At 39.8% G+C, this 12,988-nt stretch overlaps 1 protein-coding gene across 2 annotated transcripts in view; it reads right to left on the bottom strand.

Moving 5' to 3' along the window:
• Nucleotides 1–12,988, bottom strand: part of Chd8 (chromodomain helicase DNA binding protein 8) — a 49,555-nt gene that overhangs the window by 13,635 nt on the left and 22,932 nt on the right. The window contains exons 11-25 of one of the 2 annotated variants that reach the window (XM_034497437.2): nucleotides 9,981–10,118; nucleotides 8,654–8,775; nucleotides 8,264–8,507; nucleotides 6,940–7,116; nucleotides 5,818–5,961; nucleotides 5,373–5,628; nucleotides 3,762–3,972; nucleotides 3,411–3,606; nucleotides 2,686–2,853; nucleotides 2,135–2,314; nucleotides 1,880–1,990; nucleotides 889–1,085; nucleotides 445–644; nucleotides 184–340; nucleotides 20–109 (exon numbers count right to left, since the gene is read on the bottom strand). In XM_034497437.2, coding sequence (XP_034353328.1) covers nucleotides 20–109; nucleotides 184–340; nucleotides 445–644; nucleotides 889–1,085; nucleotides 1,880–1,990; nucleotides 2,135–2,314; nucleotides 2,686–2,853; nucleotides 3,411–3,606; nucleotides 3,762–3,972; nucleotides 5,373–5,628; nucleotides 5,818–5,961; nucleotides 6,940–7,116; nucleotides 8,264–8,507; nucleotides 8,654–8,775; nucleotides 9,981–10,118 — 2,591 coding nt within the window. Of the gene's footprint in view, nucleotides 1–19; nucleotides 110–183; nucleotides 365–444; nucleotides 645–888; nucleotides 1,086–1,879; nucleotides 1,991–2,134; nucleotides 2,315–2,685; nucleotides 2,854–3,410; nucleotides 3,607–3,761; nucleotides 3,973–5,372; nucleotides 5,629–5,817; nucleotides 5,962–6,939; nucleotides 7,117–8,263; nucleotides 8,508–8,653; nucleotides 8,776–9,980; nucleotides 10,119–12,988 lie in introns of both variants that reach the window. The other variant, XM_034497434.2, reaches the window with a different exon arrangement.

Below are 12,988 nucleotides of genomic sequence, written 5' to 3'. Positions count from 1 at the left end.
AAAAAGAAAGGAACTTTACCTGGCTATGGCACCCCCTAACACCTTCTCTGCTTGGTCTCCAATAACCTCCTGTCTCAGGTAGTACAGCATCCGTACTCTCAACAGAACCCTGAAGGGACAGAATGATACCTTAGCAACAGTGTAACAACCCTTAATGGGGACTCATCTGAATAGCATTCTTACTTGTTACACTGATGTTTCAAATGCTTCTTATAACTCTCATCTTGGAACAGAGTATCAGGATTGTATTTCCGGATCCAGTCTGCCTTATGAATGTCAAAAGTACTTTGTGACTTTACTTTTTTCCCCTTACGCCCACGGGGCACAGGGATAGACAGACCTGGAAAAGGGGAGACATCGAAGACTTGGATTGAGAAAAACCCTGACACCTGAAGAGGACTAGATACCCTGTAAAAAGATAAAAAGGTAGGAGCTGATAATTACCTGAATGATTCTGCAATTCTTTTGTCTTGCCATTTTCAGCAGGGCTAATCAAGTCCCAGATGAAGCTTTTGATGTTTTCATCCCCACGGTAGTGTAGAAGACAGTACACAAGGATGGCACGGCATATTGTCTCCACATCTCTCTCAGTCATGCGTCGCTTAAATCGTCCATGGGACAAAATATCTCTCCACCGTCCCCAACTAATATAACAGAAAAAGCAAACAACACAAATATTTTGGGGGAGATTCAAATTCATTGATGTTTCCCTGGCTCCCAGAATTGTTATCTGCTCCAAAAGTAGAAAATAAACAGAAGCTCCCTCATAGGCAAAGTGTCTTTTATGTGATGCTTCTTGGCCACATAGTCCATTATGAAAGTCAACAAGGAGTCAGGAGTCAGTCAGCATGCAGATGCCCTACTGTTCATGGCAAGTTGCATTCTTACCCATATACCAGGAGATGTTTTTCTACCCGAAAGCAGTCAGTGCGCCCATAGGTGTGATGACGGTCATGTCTTCGGGAACGTGGCCGTTCATCATCTTCACTTTCCAAATCAGAAAACTCAACCAGGTCATCATCTTTCAGAGTGCTGAAGTGTCGAGTCTGTTTCCGAACTCGAGGTGTGTCAATCACTAAGTTATTCTATATAGAAAAAGGATATATAAGGATATGATATGACATAATCTTAAATATAAGTTATCAAAGTACTGAGATTTTTAGAGCATGGCTCAGAAAGAAAAAGTGGTTGACATCTGTGGTAGTTTAAATAAAAATGGCCCCTGAAGACTCAGTTTTGAATGCTTTGTCACCGAGAAGTGGCACTACTAGGAAGGATAAGGACATGTGGCCTTGTTGGAGGAAGTGTGTCATTTGGGATGAGCTTGATAGTTAAGAGCTTAAGCCAGGCCAAATGTCTCTCTCTCTCTCTCTCTCTTTTTTTTTTTGTTTTGCAGCCTTTGGATCCAGATGAAGAACTCTTGAGCTACCATGTTTGCCTGTTTACCACCATGCTTCTTACCATGACAATAACGGACTAAACCTCTGAAACTGGAAGCAAGCACCAATGAGATACTTTCCTTTCTAAGAGTTGCTGTGGTCATGGTGTTCCTTCACAGCAACAGAACAGTAACTGAGATAACATATACGTTCAGACAGGGTTTCTCTGTGTGTAGCCTTGGCTGTCCTGGAGTTCACAGAGATTAGCCTGCCTTGGTCTCCTAGGTGCTGGGATTAAAGATGTGCACCACCATCACCTGGATAACATCTAAATATTTTTAGAGGGCATCTGAGGTTAAAAAAAAAAAAAAAAGTTTCCAAAACCTTTGTGTATAATACTGCACCCTAAGCTTCAGTTAGCACTGAAGAGTTGGACTGCTCAAGAGTGCAAGTACTTTTGTATTCTACAGCACCTCCCCACAAAGGAAAGGTAAGCTCACCTTACTATTCAGCAGATCCATGTCTAGGTCTGCCTTTTTGGCCCATTTTTGCCAAAAGTTTGGATCATCCAGGGAAATATCTGTCCTATTTTCAGAAGCAACAAAACTTGCCTAGGGAGAAACAAATATAGAATAAAGTTAGCTACGATGCATTTATGCACACTGGGAAATTAACAAGTATTTAAAATCATTTAAATCTTGGAGGTTGCTGTCTTCACCTCTGTCTGCCCACATAAGATCTGCCACAGAATGTACCTTGGCAAAAGTAGACCCTTTTCCTTCAGACTCAATAGTGATAGTTGTGGTCCGTCTCAGCAAGATCTGATCTATGTCCTCTTCACAAAACTTAGAACCCTCATCATCTTCCTCCATTATGGCCGCATAAGCACCTTTCCTTAGGAGATCTTCAATCTCTTTCTTGGAGAACTGTTGAATCTACAAAATTCAAGATAAAGATAAAACTCTTACAAAAAGAATAAAGTCTTGTTGACATTTTATTGTACTGTAAGAAATAATCAGTAGTTATTGATAATCTAAACAAGGTAATCATATTTTTGTGCAAAAATTGCATTTGGGCTGATAAGATGCCTCAGCAGGTAAAACTGATGCAATGCAAGCCTGGTGACTGAACTCCATCTCCAGAGCTCACTCACGTAAAGGTGGAAGGAGAACTGACTCCACAAGCTGTCCTGACTTCTCTATGTGCATGGACACGTGCACAACATACACCCAGTAATAAGTCTTAAGTAGTTGCTTTTCTCTCCTTCTGTTATTATGAATCAGCACCAACTTATCTACAGACTCACTCCAGTAATGTTGCCGTCCCGACCACTCATGGACTGAAGCACAGCTTTATCCAATCCCAACTTGAGGCTGGCTTTATCAAACATCTCTCTCTCATAGGAGTTACGAGTAATGAGTCGGTACACCTTCACAGCTTTGCTCTGTCCGATTCGATGACACCGTGCTTGGGCCTGGTTAAAAAGAAAATAAAGAAATACATAATATTACGTCTTAGTTCTCAACTCAAACACTCAGAACCAAGTCAATTTCAAAAAGGAATTTCTGCCACATCTTTAGGAATGGGAGTTAGCAAGCTAGCTTGTGTGTTTATCTTTTTCTATAAATGAAATTTATTTCAAACACAGACTAATTCATTTACATGTTGTCCATTGCCACTTTTGTGCTAAACGAGCAGGAGTAGCTGAAACACACAACAGACTCCAAAGCCTACAACATTTTTATTAGTTTTTTTTGTTGTTGTTCAAGACAGGGTTTCTCTGTGTAGTGTGACAGTCCTAGAACTCACTCTGTAGTCTAGGCTGGCCTTGAACTGATCTAGATCTGCCCAAGGCATACACCACCATCACATTTATAGGTTCTTAAACCATGTTAGTAGACTCCTGATCTTGCTGCCACCTCTAGGTCAACAATTTCCTCTTCCTTGAAAGAAGGGTTTTTCTAAGATCATAAACTTATTAAAAACCTCTTGGATTAGGCAGGTAGTTGGTAAGAGAATAATTTCCTTTACCTGCAGGTCATTCTGTGGATTCCAGTCTGAATCAAAGATAATACAGGTATCAGCAGCTGTAAGATTAATACCAAGTCCACCAGCACGGGTACATAGCAAGAAGACAAAGCGGTCTGAGTCAGGCTTGCTAAATCGGTCAATAGCAGCTTGTCGAAGGTTGCCTCTAACTCGCCCATCAATACGTTCATATAAGTACCTGTTGAAGTGGGGCAGGGTGTCATAAGGGGGAAAAGTGGCTAAGTAGAAGATGTGCCAAGCAAACATTCTACTACTGAGCTATACCCCAACTATGCTTGAAGCTTTATGAAGTTACAATAACCATAAGACATTTTAGAATGACTCGTTTCCTACCTCCTTTGGATCAGATAATCCTCCAGAATATCTAGACAGCGTACCATCTGAGAGAAGATCAGAACTTTATGGCCACCAGCTTTAAGCTTTGGAAGTAACTTGTCAATAAGAACTAATTTGCCAGCTGACCGAACCATGGCCTGCAGGTGGAAATCTTGAGGTATGATATGGCAAGCTTCCCGAAATTCCATCAGGATTTTCTCTTCTGCACCTGCAAATGAAATAGACAAAGTTAATGTTGGGAATAAAAACATACAGTGGCTGAAAGTAAATATTCAAAGAAAAGAGTAGCATGATCTCTTTTTTTCGTTGTCCCCTTCTTCTACAGCACATGGTGTCTCTGTGTAGCCCTGGCTGTCCTGGAACTCACTTTGTAGACCAGGCTGGCTTCAAAACTCTTAGGAATCTGCCTGCCTCTGCCTCCAGAGTGCTGGGATTAAAGGTGTGTGCCATCATACCCAGTTAAGTAATATCTTTTACCTTTCCTTCTTCCCTCCCTCTCTAGACACAAACACATGCATACTAGCTCTTGAACGCCCATGTGAATTTGAGCCCAGGGGTGTGCCCAAGTTCCCCCAGGAGCCAAAGTAGGATGTCAGGTGCTCTGCTCTACCACCCTATGTCATTGTCTACTGACAGAGGATCTCATATGGAACAACCTGGAGCTAGACCAGCACCTGACACACCCAGCAGTCATCTTATTTCTATTCCAAGTGTCATTTAAGGTGTGAGTGGCCATGCCCAATTGTTTGTTTAGGTACTGGGATTCAAATTCGTGTCCTGATGCTTGTGCAGCAAACGTTCTTGTCCATCTCCTTTAACAGTAATATCAACATTTCTCACAAAAAGTTCAGCAACAAAATATCCAAACTAATCTTCTATCCTTCTATATAAAACATTGTAAAGCAGGGTTTTCCCGAATAAACTGAATTTTAAGAATATGTAAATAACATGGACAAGAACTAAAATGGAACATACCTATTCCCACTCCAAATGCAAAATGAAGTGTCAGTAAGAAATTTTATCCATGGGCAGTGGTGGCACACGCCTTTAATTCCAGCACTTGGGAGGCAGAGGCAGGTGGATTTCTGAGTTCGAGGCCAGCCTGGTCTACAGAGTGAATTCCACGACAGCCAGAGCTACACAGAGAAACCCTGTCTCCAAAAACCAAAAAAAAAAAAAAGAAAAAAGAAAAAAGAAAAAAAGAAAAAAGAGTTATTACTCATGAAATTGTACATAGAAAAATCGTATTTAATTTGGGAAATTATGTAAAACCAAGGAAATAGAAATAACAGAGGGGTTGGCAAAATATCTCAACAGATAGAGGTACTTGCTGTGTAAACCTGGCAACCAGAGTCTGATCTCTATAACCCACAGGAAAGTGGAAGGACAAAACAGACTTTACAGTGTTGTTCTCTCAACTCCACATGTGTGTTGTGGCACGCAAACACACACACACAGAATAGCTAAAACATAAAATACTAGAAATATTTAGGTTAAGATAACTAAGAATCTTGTTTTTCAAAAGAGAATCCTTTCCTAAGCCACTGCCCATGTCCCAGTTATGGCTCAGTCAATGTACTGCTCTTTCTAAGGCTTTAATTCACTCACCGTTGATGAGGTATGGGTGGTTGCAGCACTTGCGTAACTCCATCATTGTGTTCAGTAGATTAGGCATATTGGTATGACCTGCCCCTTTAGAAAGGAAGGAGAAATTCTTCTCTAAAATAGCTCTGTAGTATTTCTTCTGGATGTTGGTTAACTCTACTTCAATAATAGTTTCCTGTTTGGGAGCCAAATTTTTTTCAACATCCTCTTTGAGTCTTCTCAGCATCATTGGCTTTAGAATGGCCTGAAGCTTCTGAACCTGTGGTTCATTATAAAAAGGAAAAGAAATCACTAGCTTTACATCATGTCATAAAAAGAAAAAAAAACCAATAAGATTATATGGAAACACAGAAAAATAGTATTCCACTATCTGAAGACTACAGATAATGCTACAAGTGTTATGGGCAAAACCTCAGGAAGGTAATTCCTCATCAGACAGATGTCTTACCTGCTCCTCTGTCTTGAGATCCCCAAAATCCTTAAGAAATTCTGATTCTGAAGGGAACTGAGAAGGTTCCAAGAAATGAAGTAGGCTGAACAGTTCCTCTACAGTGTTTTGTAATGGTGTTCCTGTGAGTAATACTTTATGTTCCTGTAAGTGAGAAGACAGGATTGGCAGAGGTCTCATCAAGTATACAGGTAGTTTTAGTTTATCTACTGGTAATGGATCAGATTTCTGTCTTAACTTTTCTTTTTCTTGCTTATTGATTAACAAAAACCATTAAGAAATGCCCTTATCTAACATACTGAAACTAAGTAAATACTGACTTAAGCCAAATAAAGTCTTAGTCACTCAGATTACACTATTTCTGAATTCATGTCTCTCCATATTCAACTATGCAAAGACATCCTAATTTGACTTTCTGTGGAATGTTTTCGTGGTGGACTAAAGAAACTATATTTTCTTGTATAAGGGTCACCCCTTGAATTTACTGAGTCTCAGAGCTCAAGGGCTCTGCACCTCCACTTGACCCCTTTCAATACTCACTTTAGAGAAGCCCACCCAATCTGGCCCACTAGAAGATCATACATAGAACCTAAGTGCCCCAAAGAATAACTAGTATTAACAGCCAGGTGCAGCAACATTAATAACTCAGGAAAGTCTGGGTGTGGTGATACAGGCTTTTAATCCCAGCACTGGGGAGGCAGAGGCAGGAGGATCTCTGAGTTCAAGCAAGTCCAGCCTCATTCTACAGTGAGTTCCAGGACATCAAAGGCTATAACACAAAGAAACCATGTTCCAAAAGACCAAACCAAACAAACTCCCAGGAAAGACTATATGAATATATGAATATGGCCTGAATGGCTCAATTAGAGAATCATGAAATACAGAGTTGTTTTAAATATTAATCTTTGGGATAAGTAACTAAGGTACATTTCCATTGTTCCTTGTGATTAAGAAATACCCATTCACAATTCATTTCCAAATCTAAAACTTACAACATTTACATGATCTTTAGGGTCCTTAATACAAGGTTTCATTGTTTTCTGCTAAGTTAGAGCAATTTTCATTTCACAGGGAAATCAGATTAAATTTCAGAGCGTCTACAAGTTACTTTGGGGAACTTACCAGGTCCATGTGCTTGAGACTATCAAGTAGCTTGCAATTACGGTTCTTCAGCCGATGGGCTTCGTCAATGATGACACAACGCCATTCAATTTCACGAAGCTCAGGACAGTCTGACAAAATCATCTCAAAAGTGGTGATCAAGGCATCAAACTTATACGCACCTGGGATGAGGCGACCCTAATGATGGAATCAGTGCAGTCAGAAGAGGTGCCTCCAAAACACATGCCCACCTGCAGAATTCTGAATTTCCTTGCTGTATTTAAGAAAGTTTAACATAAAATCCAACTGTACTACCACTAACTTCTGTCACTCTCAATGAAGAGTGCCAAATCACTGAACATGATATGCACTTTTCTCAACAGATTCAGCTTTCTGAAAAAATAACAGGATTACCTCACTAAGTGGAGCTGAACATTTCTGACTGTTGCATGCTTAGCTGCTGTAAATGTGTCTTAGATCATTCCTTGGTTAGTAGCAAGATACACAAAATGTTGAACAATGCTGAAACATACTACCGGGGAAAAAAAATGGAAGCCAAGCGGGGTATCTTCCTGTAACCTAGTTAACTTAGGAGGCTAAGAGAACGGAAGCACAAGTTTGAGGCCAACCTGAGCTACATACAGAGCACTTATCTCAAAAACACTAAAACTAATAAAAATAAAGTGGTAGTAGCCAATACAGAGTATGTTAACATGAGACTCTGTCTAAAGTCTGACAAAAATCAAATAATTTCAACAAAATTAAAAACTACAATATATGAGAAAATTTAGCTTAGAAGTAAAAAAAAAAATAAAAGAAACAAAGTGGTAATAAAATTTGCTATTAATACAAAATGAGTAATTAAAATCTTTTCACTTAGAAAAAGCATCTTCTATTAGAATTTCAGTTGTTTAAAAAAAGGCAAATGCATATTTTAGTTTATTTCCATGTTTAAGTTTATCACTCTGAAAAGTACCTTAAAACACAGAAACGTTACTAAAAATCTATTTAAAATACACGCATCAGCTGGGTGTTGTGGTGCATAACTATCATTTCAGCCTTCAGGAAGTTGAAGCTAGACTAAGTTATACAGCAAGAATGATTATCTCAAAGCAAACAAGCCAGTTCATCTACATAATGTATTTATATACTAAATCAGAATGTTCAGTGACTCACAATGTCTACTGGATAGAAACAGCATAGTCAACTCATTCTACTATATAAAAAACACCTCCAATCATGGAGAGCCTCAATGCACACCTTTAAATTTACATGTAGGCCCTGAAACACGAGGGGCCTCGTCTTACTTTCTCCAAGCACAGCATTCCCAAGGCATACAACTCACCCGTGAATCTTTACAGTACATTTCATACTGCTGAATCATCTGCCGGCTGGCCAGGCTGCCATGGTACACAATAGTGTTCATCTCTGTCCACGTATTGAATTCTCGCTCCCAGTTAGTAATGGTGGACAGTGGAGCAATGACCAAAAAGGGACCATGAATGCCCACATTATATACCTCCTGCAAGAAGGCAATTGACTGAATAGTTTTGCCTAATCCCATTTCATCAGCCAGGATGCAATTCTGCCTGTAGATTTTGGGGAATGGGGAGAAGAACATGGCAAAAATTATCATCTTAAAAAAAATCTATCTAGGAAAAAATTATTTTGAGAAAATGTCTTAAAATAATTTCCAAACTAAGCTTACATGTTATAAGCTCACTTTTTTCTTTACCTGTTATACCAATTAAAGAGAAGCCAGTTGACCCCTTCTAACTGATATTCCCGTAATTGGTTTCTGTTTTTATATTCATGTGACAACTCCAATTTCTTCCAGGCATTTGCCTGTGGACGATTCTAAAAAGTAAAAACTTTGAATTAGTGGAGCAGTGGGTTGTAACTTGTGAAATACATTTATATTCATGAATGTCTATTACTTTTTAAAGAAAGATAGCCCACTGCATACTTCAGGAAGATGCCAGGAAACTAGTTTTAAAATATTTAGAGGGCTGGAGAGAGAGAGTTCAAGAGTAAAGATGACTGTCTGCTCTTCCAGAGGCTCTGAGTTTATTGAATTCTAGCAATCACAATAGTTTGTAACTGTAGAGTCATGGGATTCAATGCCTTCTGGTGTGCAGAGAAATCACACATACACATAAAATAAATATTAAAAAAGAAAGGGGAAAGAAAGAAATTTAAAATGAAGTCCTTAAAGAAAATTGTGTGCAGTGATGTATACCTATAATCCCAGCCCTCACAGGAACAAGGCAGGAGGTTCCCTGGGTTTCTAAGCTTTGAAGAGTCTTTTTATAGCACACACTTTTAATCTCAGCACTCAGGAGGTAGAGGCAGGTGGATCTCTGGGTTTGAGGCCAGCCTGGTTTACAGAACAACTTTCAGGACAGCCAGGACTACACAGAGAAACTCTGTCTTGAAAACTAAACAACCAATGAACCAAATAAATAAGACATGTTGTTCTCTTTTTTGGGGGATACTATCTCATTATCCTGTCTAGGCTGACCTTGCTTTTTTTTTTTTTTGGTTTTTTGAGACAGGGTTTCTCTGTGTAGCCTTGACTGTCCTGGAACTCACTCTGTAGACCAGGCTGGCCTTGAACTCAGAAATCCACTTGCCTCTGCCTCCCAAGTGCTGGGATTAAAGGTGTGCGCCACCACCACCCAGCGACCTTGCACTTTCAATATCTCAACATCTCAAGTAGCTGGAAGGCAGACATGTGCTACAAAGCTCAAATCTAGACTGAGGATACTGCAAAATAAAACTGGACTGAAGTACAGACTACTGTATATGAACAAGCTTACTTATCTCCCTATTCTGCCTGTTGAAGCTTTAGATGTGATGTGTAATTAGATTTAAAATAAAACACATAATGGAACATATAATGATTGGTACAATATACTATTTAGTCAACCCTTTCTTACATGTTAAGAGAATTTCCATAACAGAAAGCTAAACCAATAAAAACTTCTGCAAGTAGGAAAAGAAAATAGTCGTGATAGTCCTTTACACTACTCCATTTGTCTTCTAAATCCAAATGTACCTACCACCCTTTTGAGTTCTGGATGCCTTGACTGGATCCGTTTAAATTCCCGAATCTTGCCTTCATCAACATCCTCTTTTAGCTCCCACGTACTGTCCTCATAGGGCAGAGAACACCATTTTACCAGGTAGTAAATTACAGGCTAGGAGAAAAGAAAGCCAAAGCAGCAGTGATTAACGGTAAGACTTGACTCCAAAACCAGATTCCAAAGTATCAGCTCCACAGGTGCTAAATGCCAGCTGGATCTACCAAGCCAGGCTCCAGGGAGAAACGCTGAAGCACCAACCACAGTGCTCTTCTGTATACATCCACTGCTGGAGGCTCTTGGATGTGTGTATGCCACTCCTATTTTTGTAATTCAAGATAGTCACTGTGGGGCTAGAGTACTGAACCCACTCCAGGCAAACCCTGGAGTGCCCTGGTTTTGATCTCAGGTACTACAAAAATAAAATTAAAAAGATGATCCTTCACTCTTGTGATACCACTTCCATTAGGCTTAAATAAAGTACATAGCCAGATGTACTTCAAATAAGCATAGCCAGATGTGGTGGCCTACACCATTAATCCCAGCACACAGGATATGAGCTCTAGGTTAGCCTGGTCTACAGAGCTAGGTGTAGGACAGCCACGGAGACCAAAAAAAAAAAAAAAAAAAAAAAACCTTCTCCAAAAAACAAACCAACCAAACAAACAAAAAACCAAAAATCCCCAAAGGGAGGTAGAGTGTTAGGCATAGTGTGCTCAATAGGGATCTCTTAATTATCAATGTACAGAATCCTCCTTGAAATAGCTACCATTAAGTGTGAAAATACCTCAACAGGCACAGTTCAAAGGAGTTCCTACAGAGGATACAATGGCTCTTTGTTTCTTTACTACAATGATTTTAGTCATTACTTGTCTAAAACCTAAATCACATATTTCCAGCATATTAGCTTGTTTTTGTAAAGAATATACTTATTTCCACTGTTAGCTAATACAAAACAGATGAAAATCAAATCTATTTTAGAGGGGGTAGATGGATACACAGATTATTACTGTCAAATATTTGGAATATTAACTGTAACATCAAGACCCCAAAACATTTATAATACCATGCCAGTTGCACATTTTACAGGGTTTGAGCATAAGGCCAATTACTTTTAGAAGACTAAGTATGGCAATAGGAACGTAAGACTGCCAAGCCAGGAAAAGCTGAGATCCTGAAAATGATGAGAATTTAAGGGGAGCAAACTCCCTAATGATTTGCCTATTCTCCGGTCACTCCCAGAACACGTAAATCATGTACACTCAACCTACAAGGAAAATATGCATAATATACATTATACTTACTAGAATCTGAAGACATTAAAATATTTACAGGCCTAGTGTATCTAAGGTTCTGAGTTATTAAGAATCAGAAACAAGATAAGCCATGCAATGTAACAGATCCTGTTGAAGTGACACATGGTAGAATCAAACAGCTAGGAAGCCTAGCTTACAACTTAGCTGATAGCTGAACAAGACTACTCTTCTCTCAGTAACTGTCACAACCAAAAACCTTTGTGAAGCTAAGCCAGCAATGGCTTGAAGCAAAAAGTGAAGCTTTTCAAAAGAAAAGGAAGTTTGTTGTTTAAATGTAATTTAAGAAATGAGTGAGTCCATTTTTGGCTTATCTAGTGGAACTCTTTGGAGAATCAAACAGGAAATCTATAAGATGTCCAAGAATTTGAAAATAAAAAGAATATATCCCCCAATCTATAGTAGTAGTAGTACAGTGATTCTCAAACCACTTTAAGAGAGAAAAATTCCCAGAAAAGCAACTTTAAACTAAGATCTTGTAGCCTCAGCCTATACTTACATAGTGGGAACTGTGTGTGGACGGGGCCAAAATAAGAAATGAAGGGTGCTGACTAATGGTGAGTTCAGGAAAATACAGAAGTTAGAAACCTGTGCAAGTGTTTTTGTACTGGTTGATTTAGGAATTAGTGTGGAGGATCTTTCTCAGAGCCTGAAGAAGTTCTAAGCTGCCACCATCTAATAACTTGGCCAAAGCCTTTCCATACTGTGTTTTTAGTACCCAATGTCAAAAACTATAGTGGAGTCTGTAGTCAGAACCTAAGGCTCTTGAGGGAGCATCTGGGATTTGATCTAGCCCAGTTCCCCCATATTATAGAAACAGAGATTTTAAAACCGAGGGGAGAAAAAGAAATGGAGACTCAGACAAGTAGCTCTCTATAAACATATGTGAAGAAGGGATTTGAAGTTAGCATCTCTAGGCTGCTGCCAGCAGCTCACTTTACCCTGCCAGAGCCCTGGCACCAGTGCTGGAATTATTAAACTCCACTGCAAAGGAAAATATATGTCTACATTAACTATGGGAGGGCGTGCATATCCCTCTGTAACAATTAGAACACCGAGCAACACAAAGGAGTGTACAACTGTCCTGGTTCTGCTTTGGAAAAGCAGACTAACAACTACTTTAGCTATTGAGTGATGCCTGACATCTTTTATGTTGGGGAGAAAGTGAAGACACCTCAATGCCAGCTGCCCTTACAAAGGATCCAAATACCACTGCCAAGCTATCCTTGGTCCTTGCCCAGGCAATGGCTTCCAGGAACCCAACGAGGGTAAGCAAGTCTGCATGGCTCTTCATTTCCTGCTTTTCCCATGGTCTCTGTCTTTGTTGCACAAATCTGCTCAGAGACCTTGTCTGTCCCTCTTGAAGGAAACCAAGCAGCAGTATGGAAGCATTGTCCTGAGAAGGAAGGTTCCTTCCTGAGTCTGTGGTGCTTTGTGAAGTCCAGTTTCTTCCAGGGAGCCCTTCAACAGGAGGCCACACACCTTAGCACTGCCACTTCCCTGCCTTCTCCCTCAATACAATGCCATCTGGCATTCAGCAGAGTGGAATTCTGTTCCTGCTAGGTTCTTGTTCTTCTGGCTACAAAAGCTGATGAATATTGCCTCCTGTTTCCATACATGCTGAGAGCTCCAACTCACAGCATCATGAAGTAGAAGTTGAGTAATTGCTCCTTC

Source organism: Arvicanthis niloticus, chromosome 3, assembly GCF_011762505.2.
Source record: "Arvicanthis niloticus isolate mArvNil1 chromosome 3, mArvNil1.pat.X, whole genome shotgun sequence".
NCBI classification, from domain to species: Eukaryota; Metazoa; Chordata; class Mammalia; order Rodentia; family Muridae; genus Arvicanthis; species Arvicanthis niloticus.
This window is presented reverse-complemented; position numbering and strand designations above follow the sequence as displayed.